Source organism: Phoca vitulina, unplaced genomic scaffold (assembly GCF_004348235.1).
Source record: "Phoca vitulina isolate PV1807 unplaced genomic scaffold, GSC_HSeal_1.0 scaffold13, whole genome shotgun sequence".
Classification (NCBI taxonomy): Eukaryota; Metazoa; Chordata; class Mammalia; order Carnivora; family Phocidae; genus Phoca; species Phoca vitulina.
This window is the reverse complement of record NW_022589716.1, coordinates 20,460,614-20,475,788: the sequence shown is the minus strand read 5'-3', so window position 1 is coordinate 20,475,788 and position 15,175 is coordinate 20,460,614. Positions and strand designations below refer to the sequence as shown.

General features: G+C 39.9%; 1 protein-coding gene across 2 annotated transcripts in view; it reads right to left on the bottom strand.

Moving 5' to 3' along the window:
- ATXN7 (ataxin 7) overlaps positions 1–15,175 on the bottom strand; it is a 136,256-nt gene that overhangs the window by 92,526 nt on the left and 28,555 nt on the right. The window contains exons 2-3 of one of the 2 annotated variants that reach the window (XM_032411687.1): positions 10,219–10,317; positions 650–704 (exon numbers count right to left, since the gene is read on the bottom strand). In XM_032411687.1, coding sequence (XP_032267578.1) covers positions 650–686 — 37 coding nt within the window. In that variant the 5' untranslated portion in view covers positions 687–704; positions 10,219–10,317. Of the gene's footprint in view, positions 1–649; positions 705–10,218; positions 10,539–15,175 lie in introns of those variants that run through there. The other variant, XM_032411688.1, reaches the window with a different exon arrangement.

Genomic DNA, 15,175 nt, shown 5'->3' with positions numbered 1-15,175 from the left:
AAACTAAGCAATCCAGATCAATTCTTACCTGTGAAATTTATTTGAATTTAAAGTTGAAGATGTGGGGACCAAAAGAATAACAGGCAACTCTTGGCAGTCCCCCACCAATTCTATTCTGCTGCAGCCAATGCATTTTACTACACTCTCTTCACCCATAAGTCCTAAATCCTTCCAGATTCTGATATCCATACTTGGTTTGGGTTTCCCAATAGTTCAATTGAGTCACCAACAAAAGTCAAAACTGGTAGCTGAGAAAGTACAGTGTTCTGATATGCAAATTTGGGCAACATTTCCACAGTACTCCTTATAAACAGGGCACGGTCTATAAATAAGAGTACAGCAGAAAGTCAAATTTTACCTACCAGGCCATAATAAAAAAAACCTGATGACTTCTTACCTAAATACCCCCCTCCTTACCCCAAAAATATAAAATGAAAATTACCAATACAATTTGTATTCATTTAATATTATTATTTTAATATAGTAGTGTCCCTTGTATGCTATCCATCAGTGTTCCTGCCAGGGTACTGATGATGTCTGATAGCGCTGAGGATTCACTATCCATCTGCACAGATAAATGACATGTTTCATAAGGTTTGAGTAATGAGGACTCAATTTATCAAATACTTCCTGATTGCCTAACACATACCTGGTGCTCGGATCGGCACAATTGGTAAACACAACATAGTAATTTTGCTGAGGACCTGAGAAGAGTAAGAAGTGGGAAAAAAATTTAATTCATCAACATGCTCTTATGCAAAAGGCTGTCACCACCAATTAGGCTGTATGTGGCATAAGAACTAGGCCGTCAGAAGTGAAATGCTGCCAAATTCTGATCATTTCATCCCTTCCAGGGATGCATTTAAAATATGGCCTTACTTCACCATCCAAATTTAGGGATGTTCCCAGTAGGTGCCAAGGGTAACAAGGTCTCTCTTTACAAAAAGTATTCTTTGCACAGCAGATTCACTTGTAAAATGCTTTGTTCAAAGGCCAAAGGCATCACTAAGTGAAAAAAAATAGAAGTTGATCTTTTCCAGTCTTTAAATTTGGTTTAATGTAAAATGGTTGAATTGTCCAAAACTTCTAAGACGCAAGACCCCACACAACCAGCCATTTTATTTGGAAAAACAAAACAAAACAAAAAAACCCCACTGGTCCCACTACAACATTTTAATAAACTTGAAAACCAGTAACTACAATATATTTATCTGTGCAAATTACAGGGTTGGTAACAGAGATTCTCCATTATCAACCCCAAAGGACTGTAGTCATTTAAGTAACAAGAAACTCAGATCCCCTGAATTAGGAATGTGTTGGCTTTGGTTTCTTTATTTCTCCTAAAATTGGCTGAGCCTTTATTCATCTCCTCTCTCCCTCCTCTGACCACACCTCTCTCTCTCTCTTCCTCTTTCTTCTCCAGAGCCAGGGCTCTGCTCTCTTCTGCATGTGGGGTTGGCAGGCAAGGACCCTTTAACCATGCTCCCTCTAGTGAAATACTTACAGCCTGTCATGAATACCTCTATTCCAGCAGGGGGAGAACAGTGGAAGGAGGAAATTGAATTCAGCTCAGTAGCTGGCAAGGCTGACAATCAAGTGCAAAATTAGAAATAATAAGGATAGCCGCAAAGGTGGAAACTTAAAGATGAGGGTAATTACCTTTTTAAAGATTTAACCTGTATACGTATTCATTCTACAAGCTGTGTCAGTTGCCAAAAAATTCAAAATTTTGAAATTTGTTTTCTTAATCCCATGTGTAAGCTACAGGCGAATTCTCCCAAAGAAACATTCACCAGTAATAGCAAACTATTTGAAGGAAGAGAAAATTTTAAGTACAATATAATAGGGGTGCCTGGGTGGCTCAGTGGCTCTGCCTTCAGCTCAGGTCACGATCCCAGAGTCCTGGGATTGAGGGGAGTCTGCTTCTGCTTCTCCCTCTCCCTTTGCCCCTGCTCATGTTCTCTCTCTTGCTCACTCTCTCTCAAATAAATAAGATCTTTTTAAAAAAAATACAAAATAATAAGTTTTAACTTTGAACTGAATAAAGACCAAATGTTTCTAGGGATTTAATACTGGCCTATAATTTTAAACTACTAACAAACTTGATTTAAAATCTTCACTTAAAGGCTTTAAGTAGTTTAAAAAGGGGGGGGGGGTCTAGAAAAAAATTTATGGGGAAAAATGGAGAAGACCAGCATTTAGCTATAAAAAGAGGCTGACTATATAAAGTTCTAGTGCACTGCCTCAGATATAATAAAATGCAAAGATTAAACACACTGTTAAAAATAATTTCCTAAGTCTTCTTTCTGCTGATACAGCTTTCACTAAAGTGACTGTAAATATCACCACCGTATGGGCCCAGCAGTTAAGAACATGAGTTCTAGAGCTGGTCTGCCCAGGTTGAATCCCTGTACTACCACTTACTAGCTGTGTAATTCTGGGGAAACCATTTAACCTCTCTGTACCTGTTTCCTCACCTATAAAATTAATAAAACAGGAGTATCTACTTTATGAGGAATATTAGCAAACCTCACAGTACAAAAACACCCTGTAAGGGTTAGCTATTTTTATTAACACCGTGTCTGTCACACAGAAAGTCCCAATTTTAATCTACCCACACTATACTATCAGGTCAGTCTTGCAGAATGAAGAATGGCTTTAGTTATGTTAGTCCTCACTCTACCAGTTTTAGGGGCTCGCCACTGACCACTGGATTCAATAAAAACTTCTCTCCTGGCACTCAAGGCCCTCTCAAGTTGGTTCCACATCACCATGGCCACTGTGTTCCCTCCAGCAGGTACTCTACAGTCCAGCCAAAATGACCAATCTATGGTTTTGAACATGCTCCCCACTCCAGAGCCCGGCGCCCAAGCTTTGTTCATAAAGGTCACTCTATTTATAATACTTTGCCTCCCTTGGCTTAAATCCTACTGTTCAACCAAGTCCCTCCTTAAACTCCATTTCTTTAACAAAATCTTTCCCGATTCCTCACACTAAGCACATGAGAACTCATCTCCACCTCTAAATCATAGGACTTCATGGATTGGGGTTAAGAGTACCTGCTCTGAAATCAAGGTGGCAATGAGATATACACTTAATCTTCCCAGGAATCAAACGTTTGCATTCCCAACATAAGGGTGTCATTTGGAGCTTAGAATGTACCTACCCACGAACTGAAGATGTGTGGTGGCCAGTTCCCAAAGCTAGTCAGCAAAATGCCTTAAGGCTGAACTCCAGGACTAACAGTGCAGGTGTGTTAGTACAAAGGGAAGGAACAACACATCTTTCTTCCTTCTTTCCTCAGCAAAGTTCCAGCTCTGAGCAAAGTCCTAGATTCCGCAAATACAACCCCCCTGACTTTTCCCCATTGTTTGTGTGCCCCCTGATCCTGTAGCCGTCTGAGTTTGTACTGCTTCCCAAAGGACAGACTGTTCCACAAAGGCTTGCATCCCCTGTCCACCTCCAAAATAAAACCTTCTTTTTCTTGGCAGACATAAATGGCATGCAGATTTAACTATTTTTCACTAAACATGTAAATGAATGAACACAGTTTTCTGTCTTCAACCCCTTATTCTAATACGTATTCTCTCATACAGAAGGGGAGACCTTAACTCAAATGACTTTCTAGATGTGATGGTCCCTAAACCTTTCTTCCTAGAAACACACAATTACTGCATCCCCATGGCCATTCTGATTTTAAATGCCACAACCTATGAAAGAAGGCAAAGTTTCTGACATTTTAACCTATTTAACCTATTTTAACCTTTTTTTGATCACTGTAAAATCTGCAGGACTCTTCACTTTCCACCATAGCCTCCTCCCCACCAAACTGCTCTAAGTAAAGGAATTTCAGCAGGGGCAGAAAAACAGAATTGAAACAAAATTGCTACTGGTGAGGAATCTACCTTTGCTACTTTCCAGAGCCTCCTGCCTCTCTCCACTTCAGAAAACAGGTATTTTCACAAAGCATTAGGATTTTTCCAAATGGTTTCTGTGGGGAGTGGCAGCAGAGAGCAGCAATCATATAAGTGGTTAGTAAGCTGGAATCCTATTTACCAGGTATTTCTTAAAAACAGAGCCAAATAGATAAACTGGGCTCACCAAAACCATTATACCTTTGTGCTTCAAAGGACACCTTTAAGAAAGTAAAAAGACAACCCAAAGGGAGAAAATTTTTGCAAATCTTGTATCTAATAAGGGACTTGTATCTAGAATGTATAAAGAATTCTTACAATCCAAAAAGGGAGGGGGAGGCAAATAATCTAATTTTCAAAATTGGCAAAGGATCTCAACAGACATTTGTCCAAAAAGATAACACAAATAACCAACAAGCAAATGAAAGGATACCTAATATCATTTTTCATTAGAGAAATACATATATGGGGGCGCCTGGGTAGCTCAGTGGGTTAAGCATCTGCCTCCGGCTCAAGTCATGATCCCAGGATCCTGGGATCAAGCCCTATATCAGGTTCCCTGCTCAGCGGGGAGTCTGCTTCTCCCTCTTCCTGCTGCTCCCCCGGCTTGTGCGTGCACACTCTCTCTCCCCCCCTTTGTCATATGAATAAAATCTTTAAAAAAAGAGAGAGAGAGAGAAATACATATAAAATCCACAATAGATACCAATTCCCAACCATTAGGATGTCTATTATCAAAATAAAACTGAAAATAACAAGTCTTGGCAAAGATGCAGAAAAACTGGAATTCTTGTACATTGTTGGTACAACTCCTGTGGAAAACAGTTTGGCAGTCCCTCAAAAGGTTAAACACAGATTTACAATAAGATCCTATAATTCTGCTTCTAGGTATATACTCAAAAGATTTGAAAGCAAGGACTCAAACAGAGATTTGTGCACCAATGTTCATAACAGCATTACTTACAATAGTTAAAAGGTAGAAGCAATCCAAGTGCCCATCAATTGATGAATGAATAAAATTGTGCATATCTACACAATGGACTATTATTCAGCCATCAAAAGGAGTAAAGTACTGATACATGCTACAACATATATGAGTAGATGAGCCTGAAAAACAAGCTAAGTAAAAGAAGCCAGACACAAAAGGCCACATATTATATGATCTCATTTATATAAAATGTCCAGAATAGGCCAATCTATACACACAGAAAACAAATGGGTGGCTTTTAGGACCTGAGGGGTCCTAAAAGGGGAGAGGAAAGGGGAGAGGAAAATGAGGAGTTACTGCTTAATGGAAATAAGGTCCTCCTTTGGGAGTGATGAAAATGTTCAGACCTACATAGAGGTGACAGTTATACAACACTATGACTATATTAAAAACTATTAAATGGGTAAATCTGTGGTATTTGAATTATAGCTCAATTTAAAAAAAATTTTTTTAAAGCCAACATTAAACTTGGAAAATTTCACACAAAATTCCAGATTGACTTCTGAAAAATCTCTACGCTCTCACACCATTGGCCACAAGGTCCCTCAGGACAACCATCAGTGGGAGCTGAAACTTGTCCTGGAGCCCATCTCTGCCACTGCCTAACTCTGGACCTTAACAGGACAGGTTTTGTCTCTGCCTCAGTTAGCTTCTAACAGGACTGTAACAGTATCTACACCTCATCTATGCAGTACTATAACAGTATCCTACCTTATGAAGTTGTTACAAGGAGTCAATTATGTAATATGCTTAGAACAGCACTTGTCACATAGTAAGCACTCATTGTTAGCTACTTTTATATTTTATGATACCTCATCCTCTTTGTAATAGAGGTAAATAGCATTTGCTTTTCATTTTTTGTTTGTTTTTACAAATGAAGTTAGCATATAATGTAGCAGTCCAAAAGAAAGAAGTGGAAAGACAGCTAAGGTAAAAATTTTTAAAAGCAACATGCAAAATACTGTACATAGTATGTGCCTATTTTTGTGAAACAGTAAGTGATAAAGATGACAAGTCTATGCATAGAAAACAGTCTAGATAACTCTGGACTTATGGGGAACAGGAAGTGAAAGAATGTAATTAAAGGGACTTTTTATTAACATATATATTTACATAATGTTTCAATTCTTCCAACTTTATTGGATTATAATTGGCATATAACATGTAAGTTTAAGATGTGCATGATATTTTGATACACTTATTGCAAAATGATTACAGTAAGGTTAGTTGACACATCCCATTCCCCTCACATAGTTACCTTAATTTTTTTTAACAACAACCTTTTATAAAACCAGGAACTATAATATGGATATTTTTTAAAGGAGAAACTCTAAATTAATTTTGTTTGAGACCTTTGTATGATTGTCACAAAATTTTACCAAGTGAATAGCAATTATCACAGACTGATAAGGCCAGAATCCATTTATTTTGCTTTGAAACACAGAAGCTGGGATTCCCAAAGTACCAACCTCTCTTCAGTCTCATTTTTTTTTTAAGATTTTATTTATTTATTTGACAAAGAGAGAGAGAGAGCACAAGTAGGCAGAGAGGCAGGCAGAGGGAGAAGGAGAAGCAGGCTCTCCACTGAGCAGGGAGCCCGACATGGGGCTCGATCCCAGGACTCTGGGATCATGACCTGAGCTGAAAGCAGCTGCTTAACCCAGGTGCCCCTCTTCAGTCTCATTCTTTCTCATGGAATATAAGCTGCTATACTTCACAGCTGCCAACAGAAAAGACTGTAAACTCCTTGGCTTAGCAGGCAACACCTTTCATTACCTGGCCCAACATCCTTTTTCCAGCTTTACCACCCATCTGTCCCCCTTACAAAGTCTCCACTTGAGCTAAACAGGACCTAAAATAGACATCCCTCAAATGTTTTTCTGCGTACCATTCTTTTTTCTTTAATTGAGGCAAAATTCACAAAACATAAAATTCACAATTTTAACCACTTTAAAGTGTATAACTTAGTGGCATTTAGTACATACACAGCATGCTATAACCATCATCACTATGTGGTTCCAGAACATTTTCACCACCCCAAAAGGAAACCCTGTACCCATTAAGCAGTCACTCCCCTTCACCCATCCCTCCTCCAGCCTGTAGGAACCACATCTGTTTTGTCTCAATAGATTTGCCTATATTAGATATTTCACATAATTAAAACCACACAATATGTGGTCTTTTGTGTCTGGCTTCTCTCAGTTAGCATAATGTTTTCAAGGTTCATCCATGTTGGAGCACATATCTATAATTTATTCCTCTTTATGGCTAAATAATATCCCATTGTGTAGAAGTACCACAATTTATCTATTCATCAGTGATGGACATTTAGGTTGTTGCTACCTTTTGGCTATCATGAATAGTTGCATGCCATTATCTTTCCCTTCCTTCAGCTTTACCAGCTAAACAAAGTCAAGCTTTCACATGAGTTTCAAATCAACTCTTACCCTCCCCAATTTAGCCTGCCCCGAAGTTCTCACCCTTTGAACTCCTTCTCCACTTCTATAGGTGAGGTAGCAAACTGTCAGCAGATGGCAGAATCCCAGACTTATTTAGGTTTACTCAAACTGTTTTCTTTCTTAAATTAGTTGCTATCATTGAAAAACTCAAGGAAAATAATTGAAGTCAAGTTCAGTTCCCTTAAAAATTTGCCTGGCTTATTACAATACCCACAGCTTAACTGGTTTTTACCCTTGCCCCCTTGAGCCTATCTCAATATAGTGGCCACAGCACTTTTATTAAAACAGAAGTCACAGGGGTGCCTGGCTGGCTCAGTTGGTTGAGCGTCTGCCTTGGGCTCAGGTCACGAGCCCCGGTGGGATCCGGGTCCGGGGATTGAGTCCTGCATCAGGCTCCCTGCTCTGTAGGGAGCCTGCCTCTCTCTCCTTCTGCCTGCCACTCCCCGTTTGTACACACGCGTGCTGTCTCTCTGTCAAAGAAATAAATAAAATCTTAAAAAAAAAAAAAAACAAGTCAGATCAAGCCATTCCTCTACTCAGAACCTTCCAGTGGCCTTCCTCTCCTCCCAGAATAAAAGGCCTGGGGGATGGCCTTTAAGGCTGTACCCACCGGTCTTGTACCTGTCTGACTTTATTCACTATCATTCTCCTGCCTGCTCACGCAGCTCTGGCCCTCTCCTTTCTCGGAAGGCCCAGGCAGACTCCTGCTTTAGGCCTTTGCACGAAATGTTCACTCCTTCATCGTTAATGCACAAATCTCACCTTCTCAAAAAGCCTACCCTGACACCCTATTTATTTATTTATTTTTTTTTTTGAAGATTTTATTTATTTATTTGTCAGAGAGAGAGAGAGCACAAACAGGGAGAGGCAGCAGGCAGAGGGAGAAGCAGGCTCTCCACTGAGCAGGGAGTCTGATGCGGGACTCAATCCCAGGACCCTGGGATCATGACCCAAGCTGAAGGCAGGTGCTTAACCGACTGAGCCACCCAGGCATCCCCTTGACACCCTATTTAATGCTGCAAGTCCACCCCTCATCAGCACACCTGATTCTCATTACCCTGACTTGCTTTTTCTAACCAATTATCATCATCTAGTATACTATATTTACTTACTAGATTTTCTATTATCTGTTTCTTTCCATGAAAAAGTAGGTGGCACAATGGCAGGAACTTTTGTCCCTCTGATTTACTAATTAATCCCCAATGCCCAGAGAGCACAACATGACATAGGTGGGCACTCAAGAAACATTTGCTGAATGGGTACTGGGCCTATAATCAGCTGGCACTGAAAAGGGGCTGCCCTTTCAGACTGGTCATGAATTTGACAGTTCCTCGCAATTCTACCTGGCCCATTTCATTCCTCTACCTGTCTGGACTTGAGTTTGTCACACTTCTTCCTGAGGACTTGAGTTTGTTATGCTTCTTCCTTCCCTGCCCCTTGTCATTGACTTCCTGGTATCAAATTAATCTTTCATCTGAATACTACTCAAAAAAGAATAAGTCATAATTGTAGCCTGTGAAAACCACCTCCTATTCTCTTTTCCTCTTCAAGGGCAATCCCTCTGCTCACAGTAGAAGCTCAATGAACAACTACAGACTAAAGAGCTCCTTTAGCATTTCAGTCAAATGTGTTTTCTCTCTACCTCCCCTCCCCACCCCATTCCCCCCCACCACTGCCAGTTGCTCACCACCATCTAGGAAAATGCTGCTTTTCTGGCACTTTCCAGACATTCCACAATGAATGCCATCCTTTGTGATGACTTTGATGATCCCTGAAGGATACTTCTGAAATGCTGGCCTTTCAGCTTTAGGTCGAAAATTTTAAGGGCCCTTTTGAAGGTAGAGACTTCAGAGTTATCCAGTCACTTGTTCTAAGCACCTAAACAGAACTGCTACATCCTCCCTGAAGCTCCTGTTTGTTTGTAATGTTCAAAATGTTATCTCTGAGGATGAACATTCATGTTGTTCAAAATGTTTCCATCTTTGCTACAGTTGCCTAAAACTGTTTGAAGCACTGCATTTGTTGCCTAAATATACAAGTTGATCCATTTCAGAAGCTGAAACTCCTTTGGTCTTCCCTATTTGGATCATGTTCAGTTTTATCCCTCAGTGACTCATCTTAAACTGCATCTTAAATTCAAGCTCCCTCATTCCTTTCAGGAGTAGATGGGAAAATGGACTTTTTTTTTTTGTTGTAATAAAAATTCCTCCAGGAATTTCTTCCTCTTTTTCACAGTATGTGAAAATTACCGCCCTCCCCCCCAAATATTAAATGCACAATGGCAAATATGTAGTGAGAAACTCAATTAATAGTGGCTGCTATTTTTGTAGTGATCTAGGACTGCTCATGAGCACACATTGCCTGGCGATCTGGGCAAAGGCACTGGGCCCAGAGCGTGTGTCTGAAGAACTCCTGCCTATTTTAAAATTTGCTTAGGATCTTCCCTGCTCTGAGCAGCTGGGTCGGCATTCCTTACAGAGAGAAGAAAACAGGAGTGAGGGAAAGTGGAACTGAACAGAAACACAAGAGCATGTCTTTGGATAAATTCCTAGGAAAAGGTAGATAGAGATGGAGAGTGGGAAATGTTCCTATCTCCAAAGTCCTCCTACAGTGTTAATAAGTTGGGGGTGGTTATTTAGCACTTTTTCTTTTGACAAACACACAACAAAAAATATTGTACTCTTAAATTCACTGTCATTTCATATTACTAAGATCATCATTTCAGGGTTATACTGGAGATCTTATTCAGATACCCTGAACTTTAATTTAAACTATCATCCTTTGGTAAAAGTCAAACTCTATTATAACCAGAAGCACTACATTTATTCGGCTGTGCTATGTTGGGACAGCCAGTTACCTTTTCTTTGGAGGGCAGGCCAAAAATTCTGATCAATTTACCAGTGGATCTTCATCTGCTGTGATTGTGGAAGTTCTTTCTTCTTAATTCTGTTCAGATCTACAAAAAGAGAAAAGGGAAAAAAGGATGAAACAATGGATAAAGCTAGTCAGGAATCTACAATCTCATTCGCTGCCAGATGTTCCAAAATTATTATATGTCTTTTGAAATGCCAAACTGTTAAAATTAGAGGCACTTTACCAATTTCACAACAAATGCAATTCAGTTGTTTTTTTTTTTTTTTTCCTTTTTACAGTGAATTTAACTGGCTATATTTACAATAACCTAAGAACAAATGACTATTCAATGTGTACATAGGGGAAGCCTCCTGGGGCTTAAAATCATTGTGTGTAATTTGCCACTAATGACTTTTCACTTAATTTTTGAAGTGGTTATTCAGAAAGCCTGCTCCTATGAAACCTGTCAGTATCACAAATTTAAAACACACACAACACTGAATGAGATTATTATTTGGAGAGCTCACTCTGTCCTTTATTATTCAGCAATTTAAAAAAAGCAATCATAACATTACAAATAGAAAACAAAAACTCAATTAAGCCATCCTCCTAAAAAGCACAAGGGAATTATGTGTTTCATCACGCACGTATTTTCATAGTTATGCATACATATATATTTCAAGTAGAATGTGGTTACTATTAAAATTAATTTGGAGAGGAGCACTGAGTTAAGGAGTCAAGGGATTGGAGGTTAACTAACTAGAGTTTGAAATGAAGCCGGTTTTCAAGTCTGACATGCAGCACAAGAGAAAGAACAGCAAATACAGGTAATGACACGCTATGACGCAGATGCTGTCAAGGTGTAAAGCGCAAGGCAGGGGGATTTCATATGAAAAATTCACTATTAATACACTTCTCTTCCTATGATCCTCACACCCTATATACCAAGGATGGGTAGCAAGAAGATTGTTTTGCTTAACTTTTATTTACTTTCATACACTCTAAGATAGTAAGCCAAAAATTTCTATGGTCTGAGACACTAATAAAGCATCTCTGAAAGTCAGCAGCTGAAATTCTATACCATGTTTTGAACATTTATTCATAATTATCTTTATTGGCTCTTAAGTTATTCCTGGATCATATCCTTTCCCTCTCCCTTTTTAAAACAGTTTCAGTTTCATTCATCCACAAAATGTTATTCAGTAATGTAAGCATTCAGTAATCATTCCTCCAATCTTTATAAGCCAGATGTTTCTCTTCCCTAGATTTCTAATTCCTTCCTAGTCTCCTATCTTTTAAAAGTTTTCTCTGATTTCCATTTTAGTGTTCTTTTTCTGCCTTATTTCCAATAAAAGCCACTATCTTGCTCAACATGTCTGTCCTGAGCCAAAATTCATTTCTTTGCATCCTAAACACTTTACAGCTATGCAAAATCACTCAAAGGAAGCTACAAATCACCAGGATAGAGACAGCCAATAAAGATGTTAGGTTAGAGATAACCATTCAGCCCGCTGCCAGGGATTCCTTCAGAGCAGACTGGAGGTGAAACAACACTGGCGTCGGATTAAACTCTGTGCTTGATAGGATTTCATTAGGTCAAGCTATTTTTCCGTTTTCCATCAGGACACTCCAGCCTTACCCCCAAAGTATGCAAGGAAGTCATCAGATCTGGGGTGCTGTGAGATCGCCCCCAGGAGAGCATTTACCTTTAAAAGAATTCACCATTTACTAGCCTGCATACCTTAAAAATGCTTTAAGGGAAACTCTATTCTTAGAGGAAAAAAAGGTAGTGGCAGTTACTAAAAATAAGCATTTAAAAATAGCAACTTCTCTTAGAACAGGGGGTAGAAAGACAACTATCCTATGTTTGTATACGTTCTTTTTTATCTTCACAAGAACATTGTGCTCAAAAAAGCTGTTGTCAGGGTCCCCATTTTACTAGCAAGGAAACAGACTGAGAGAGGTCATAATTTGCTCAAGATTACCCAGTAAATAAATGGTTTGGAATTGGAACTAGAATGGAGGCCTCTGATGTTATTTAGTTCCCTTACCAGTACACCAAACTGCCTAAACAGCAACTTAATTTTGTTTTGCAAAAACAAAGAGATAATTAAAAAAAAAAAAATTTATAAAAAAAAACAACAAAGAGATAATTGTTTAAAAGGTAGACTGGAGAGTATTTTCGAAGAATAGAAACATAAAACTGGACAGCTTTTATTCATTCACCACCTACTATGTAACAAACATTCAATAAATATAATTTTTAATAAGATAGTTTTTAAATGACAGGCAAAGATGGGAGAGAAGTAAATAAAAAAGATATAGGGACGCCTGGGTGGCTCAGTCAGTTAAGCGTCTGACTCTTGGTTTTGGCTCAGGTCATGATCTCGGGGTCCTGGAATCGAGCCAAGCTCGCATCGGGCTACGCACTCAGCAGGGGAATCTGCTTGAGATTCTCTCTCTCTCAAATAAATAAATCTTTAAAAAAGAAAAAAATATATAACTTGAATTTCTCCAAAGTCCTGAGAGATGCATATGTATATTTACTTGGGGGGAGGGGGGGCAAGACTGTAGAAGATGCCTTTCTTCTCTAGAGGAGCTGCCTAGCCCATGGTGACCCTTTTTTCTAAGTACTACGTAATTCTCAACTCCCTGCCAAATGATATTTGTATTATGCGACTCCAAATTCCTCCTCTGTTTTGGCTGAAGTTGGACACATGACCCAAACTGAGACATTCCATTTGTTCTCCTTGGAACTAGAATTTGGAATGAAGAGGGTCTACTCTGGTCTCAGCTGCAAGCTACCCTCATGCACTCTCAGTCTGTAAGAAAAAGCCAGTCAGCAAAGAGAAGAATACACATGCTGCTCAGAGAGAATCCAACCCAGGAGGCCATGAAATCCCAGAGGAGAGAAAGGGAAACAGTTTGTGTTGGGGGGGGTGGGGGAGGGTTGTTCTTGGACTTTCCTGTCCCAGGTACAGTCCTCCAGAGGCCCAAAGCATTTCCTTTCCCAAGGGTTTAAGAATCCCACGGACCTGTAAAGTAAATGGCTCCGCTCTTCTGAGCTTAAATGTTAACTGATTCTTGATAAGTGCAACAAAAATAATCTTGCTCAAGACAGTAAAAACTTTTATTTTAAAAAGGGCAGATATCACCAGAATTTGTTGTAAAAGAAGGATCTGCGAAATGCCCAAGGGTTCAGAAAAATTCTCTCATTATCTTTAAACAGAGAAAAGCCCACACTGTTACATGAGCAATGTTATACCAACCTTTATAGGGAAAAGGACTTATTTTCTAGGAGAACATTTTTATGTATTTGTAAGATTCTGTGTGAGCCTCACTATAATCTGGATCACTTATTATACAGTCAAGTCTGTCAAAATTAAACAAAAATGCAGTAACCATGATAGAGGAAAGAAAACCAGGCTAAACTGAATCAGTCTTGTACTGAAGTGTAACAATATGAACTTTCTTTTTATTTCTTAAACCTTCTTAAAATCTAGAAGCTTGAACCCCTAGGTACCCTAAGTGCTTGGAGAGGGCATGAAAGGGAAGAGAACAGGGTAGAGAGGGTCCTGCAAGGAGGGCAATACAAGTTCTGACTGGATCCTCTATCTTCTAAGTTAGAGCTGAGGGGAGGCTCACTCCAATCACTCCATTCTGCACATGGAAAGAATGACTAGCAACAGAGTTTTGCCCCATTTATTTATTCAACAAAAACATGCTGAGCATGTGCTCCATGCCAGGCACCGCGCCTGGCACCAGAGCTGACCATGTATTCAGCTGCGCAGCCTGGACTGCACATTTTTCTCTCCACTGTTTGACGCTCGCTGCAGGCCTAAAACAGGTCACTTTATTGTCTCTGTTACTTTAGCGATCTTAGAGGAAAAAAGGAATTTGTCGCTAATATTTAAAAGGTGGGAAGGCTTACATAAAATTCCATATTTCCTTTTTCTCTTGGAAAGTTAAAAAATGTGGCCACCAGGGGGCAGCTCCCCTGCACGGGGGAATAACTGGGATGCTGTCAGGGGCCACCCCTTGTCACTCACTGGGCACATTCTTTTCAAAGTTCCCACCTGGCTGCATCACTCGTTTTCTTTATACACCTATCTCCTGTGTGTGACCTTTAGCCTATGCGATAATCCTCAGGCTCTTCTCCCACATGAAACACCACAGACCAAACATTTTAAAAACAGATTACTTGTCCCCTGTAATTCTCCAAAAATATGAATTAGCGTGGCCCTGAGTTTACTCATTCTCTTCCTTGCTTTCACCCTGACAGGCTTTCTCCCTGGCAAAGCAAATTTAAGAATGAAACTCTATACTCCACACAACCAGACTTTTCAGCGGTGCTTCTGGGTATCCACCTCTTCAAAGGTCAGCTGGAGTGTTCCCACCTACTGAGCGACAGGGCCTGCTCTCAGGGTCACTCCACTGAACACCAAATGAGAGCATGAAAACATAACCGCTAAACAGGGAGCTGAAATCGCTTACTAGTAAGGACTCCGATACCTCTGGCCTAGGTTTCAAGGATACATTTTAGTCTCCGCAGTTAGTCATAGGGCTTTCTTGACCCTCCGCGAAACTGCGTTAAAGGAGCCTCCATTTCCTGCCAGTGCCTGGCACCAGCCCCTCCCTTCTCAGGAAGATTTCAGTGTAGCCATCCCTCACTTCCCTTGCCATTTCGGGTCACATGGCTCTCCTATCTCAAGCCCCATTTCTCCCAGGCTTCACTGAGGTTAACCGCCCCCCCCCCCACCACCGCCTGTTTAGCTGAGGGGTAAGCCATCTGTCCATCAAGTGTGACTATAGTACACTATTTCACCATTAGCCTAAAGGAAAAACAAAAAGAACAGTAAAACTGTCAATAATTCTCCAATTTGTACAAAATACTCGCTCAAGTCAGTAGATTTGCAGGTCTATTACAAAAGCACAGGACACTAACAGTGGCTGACATTCAC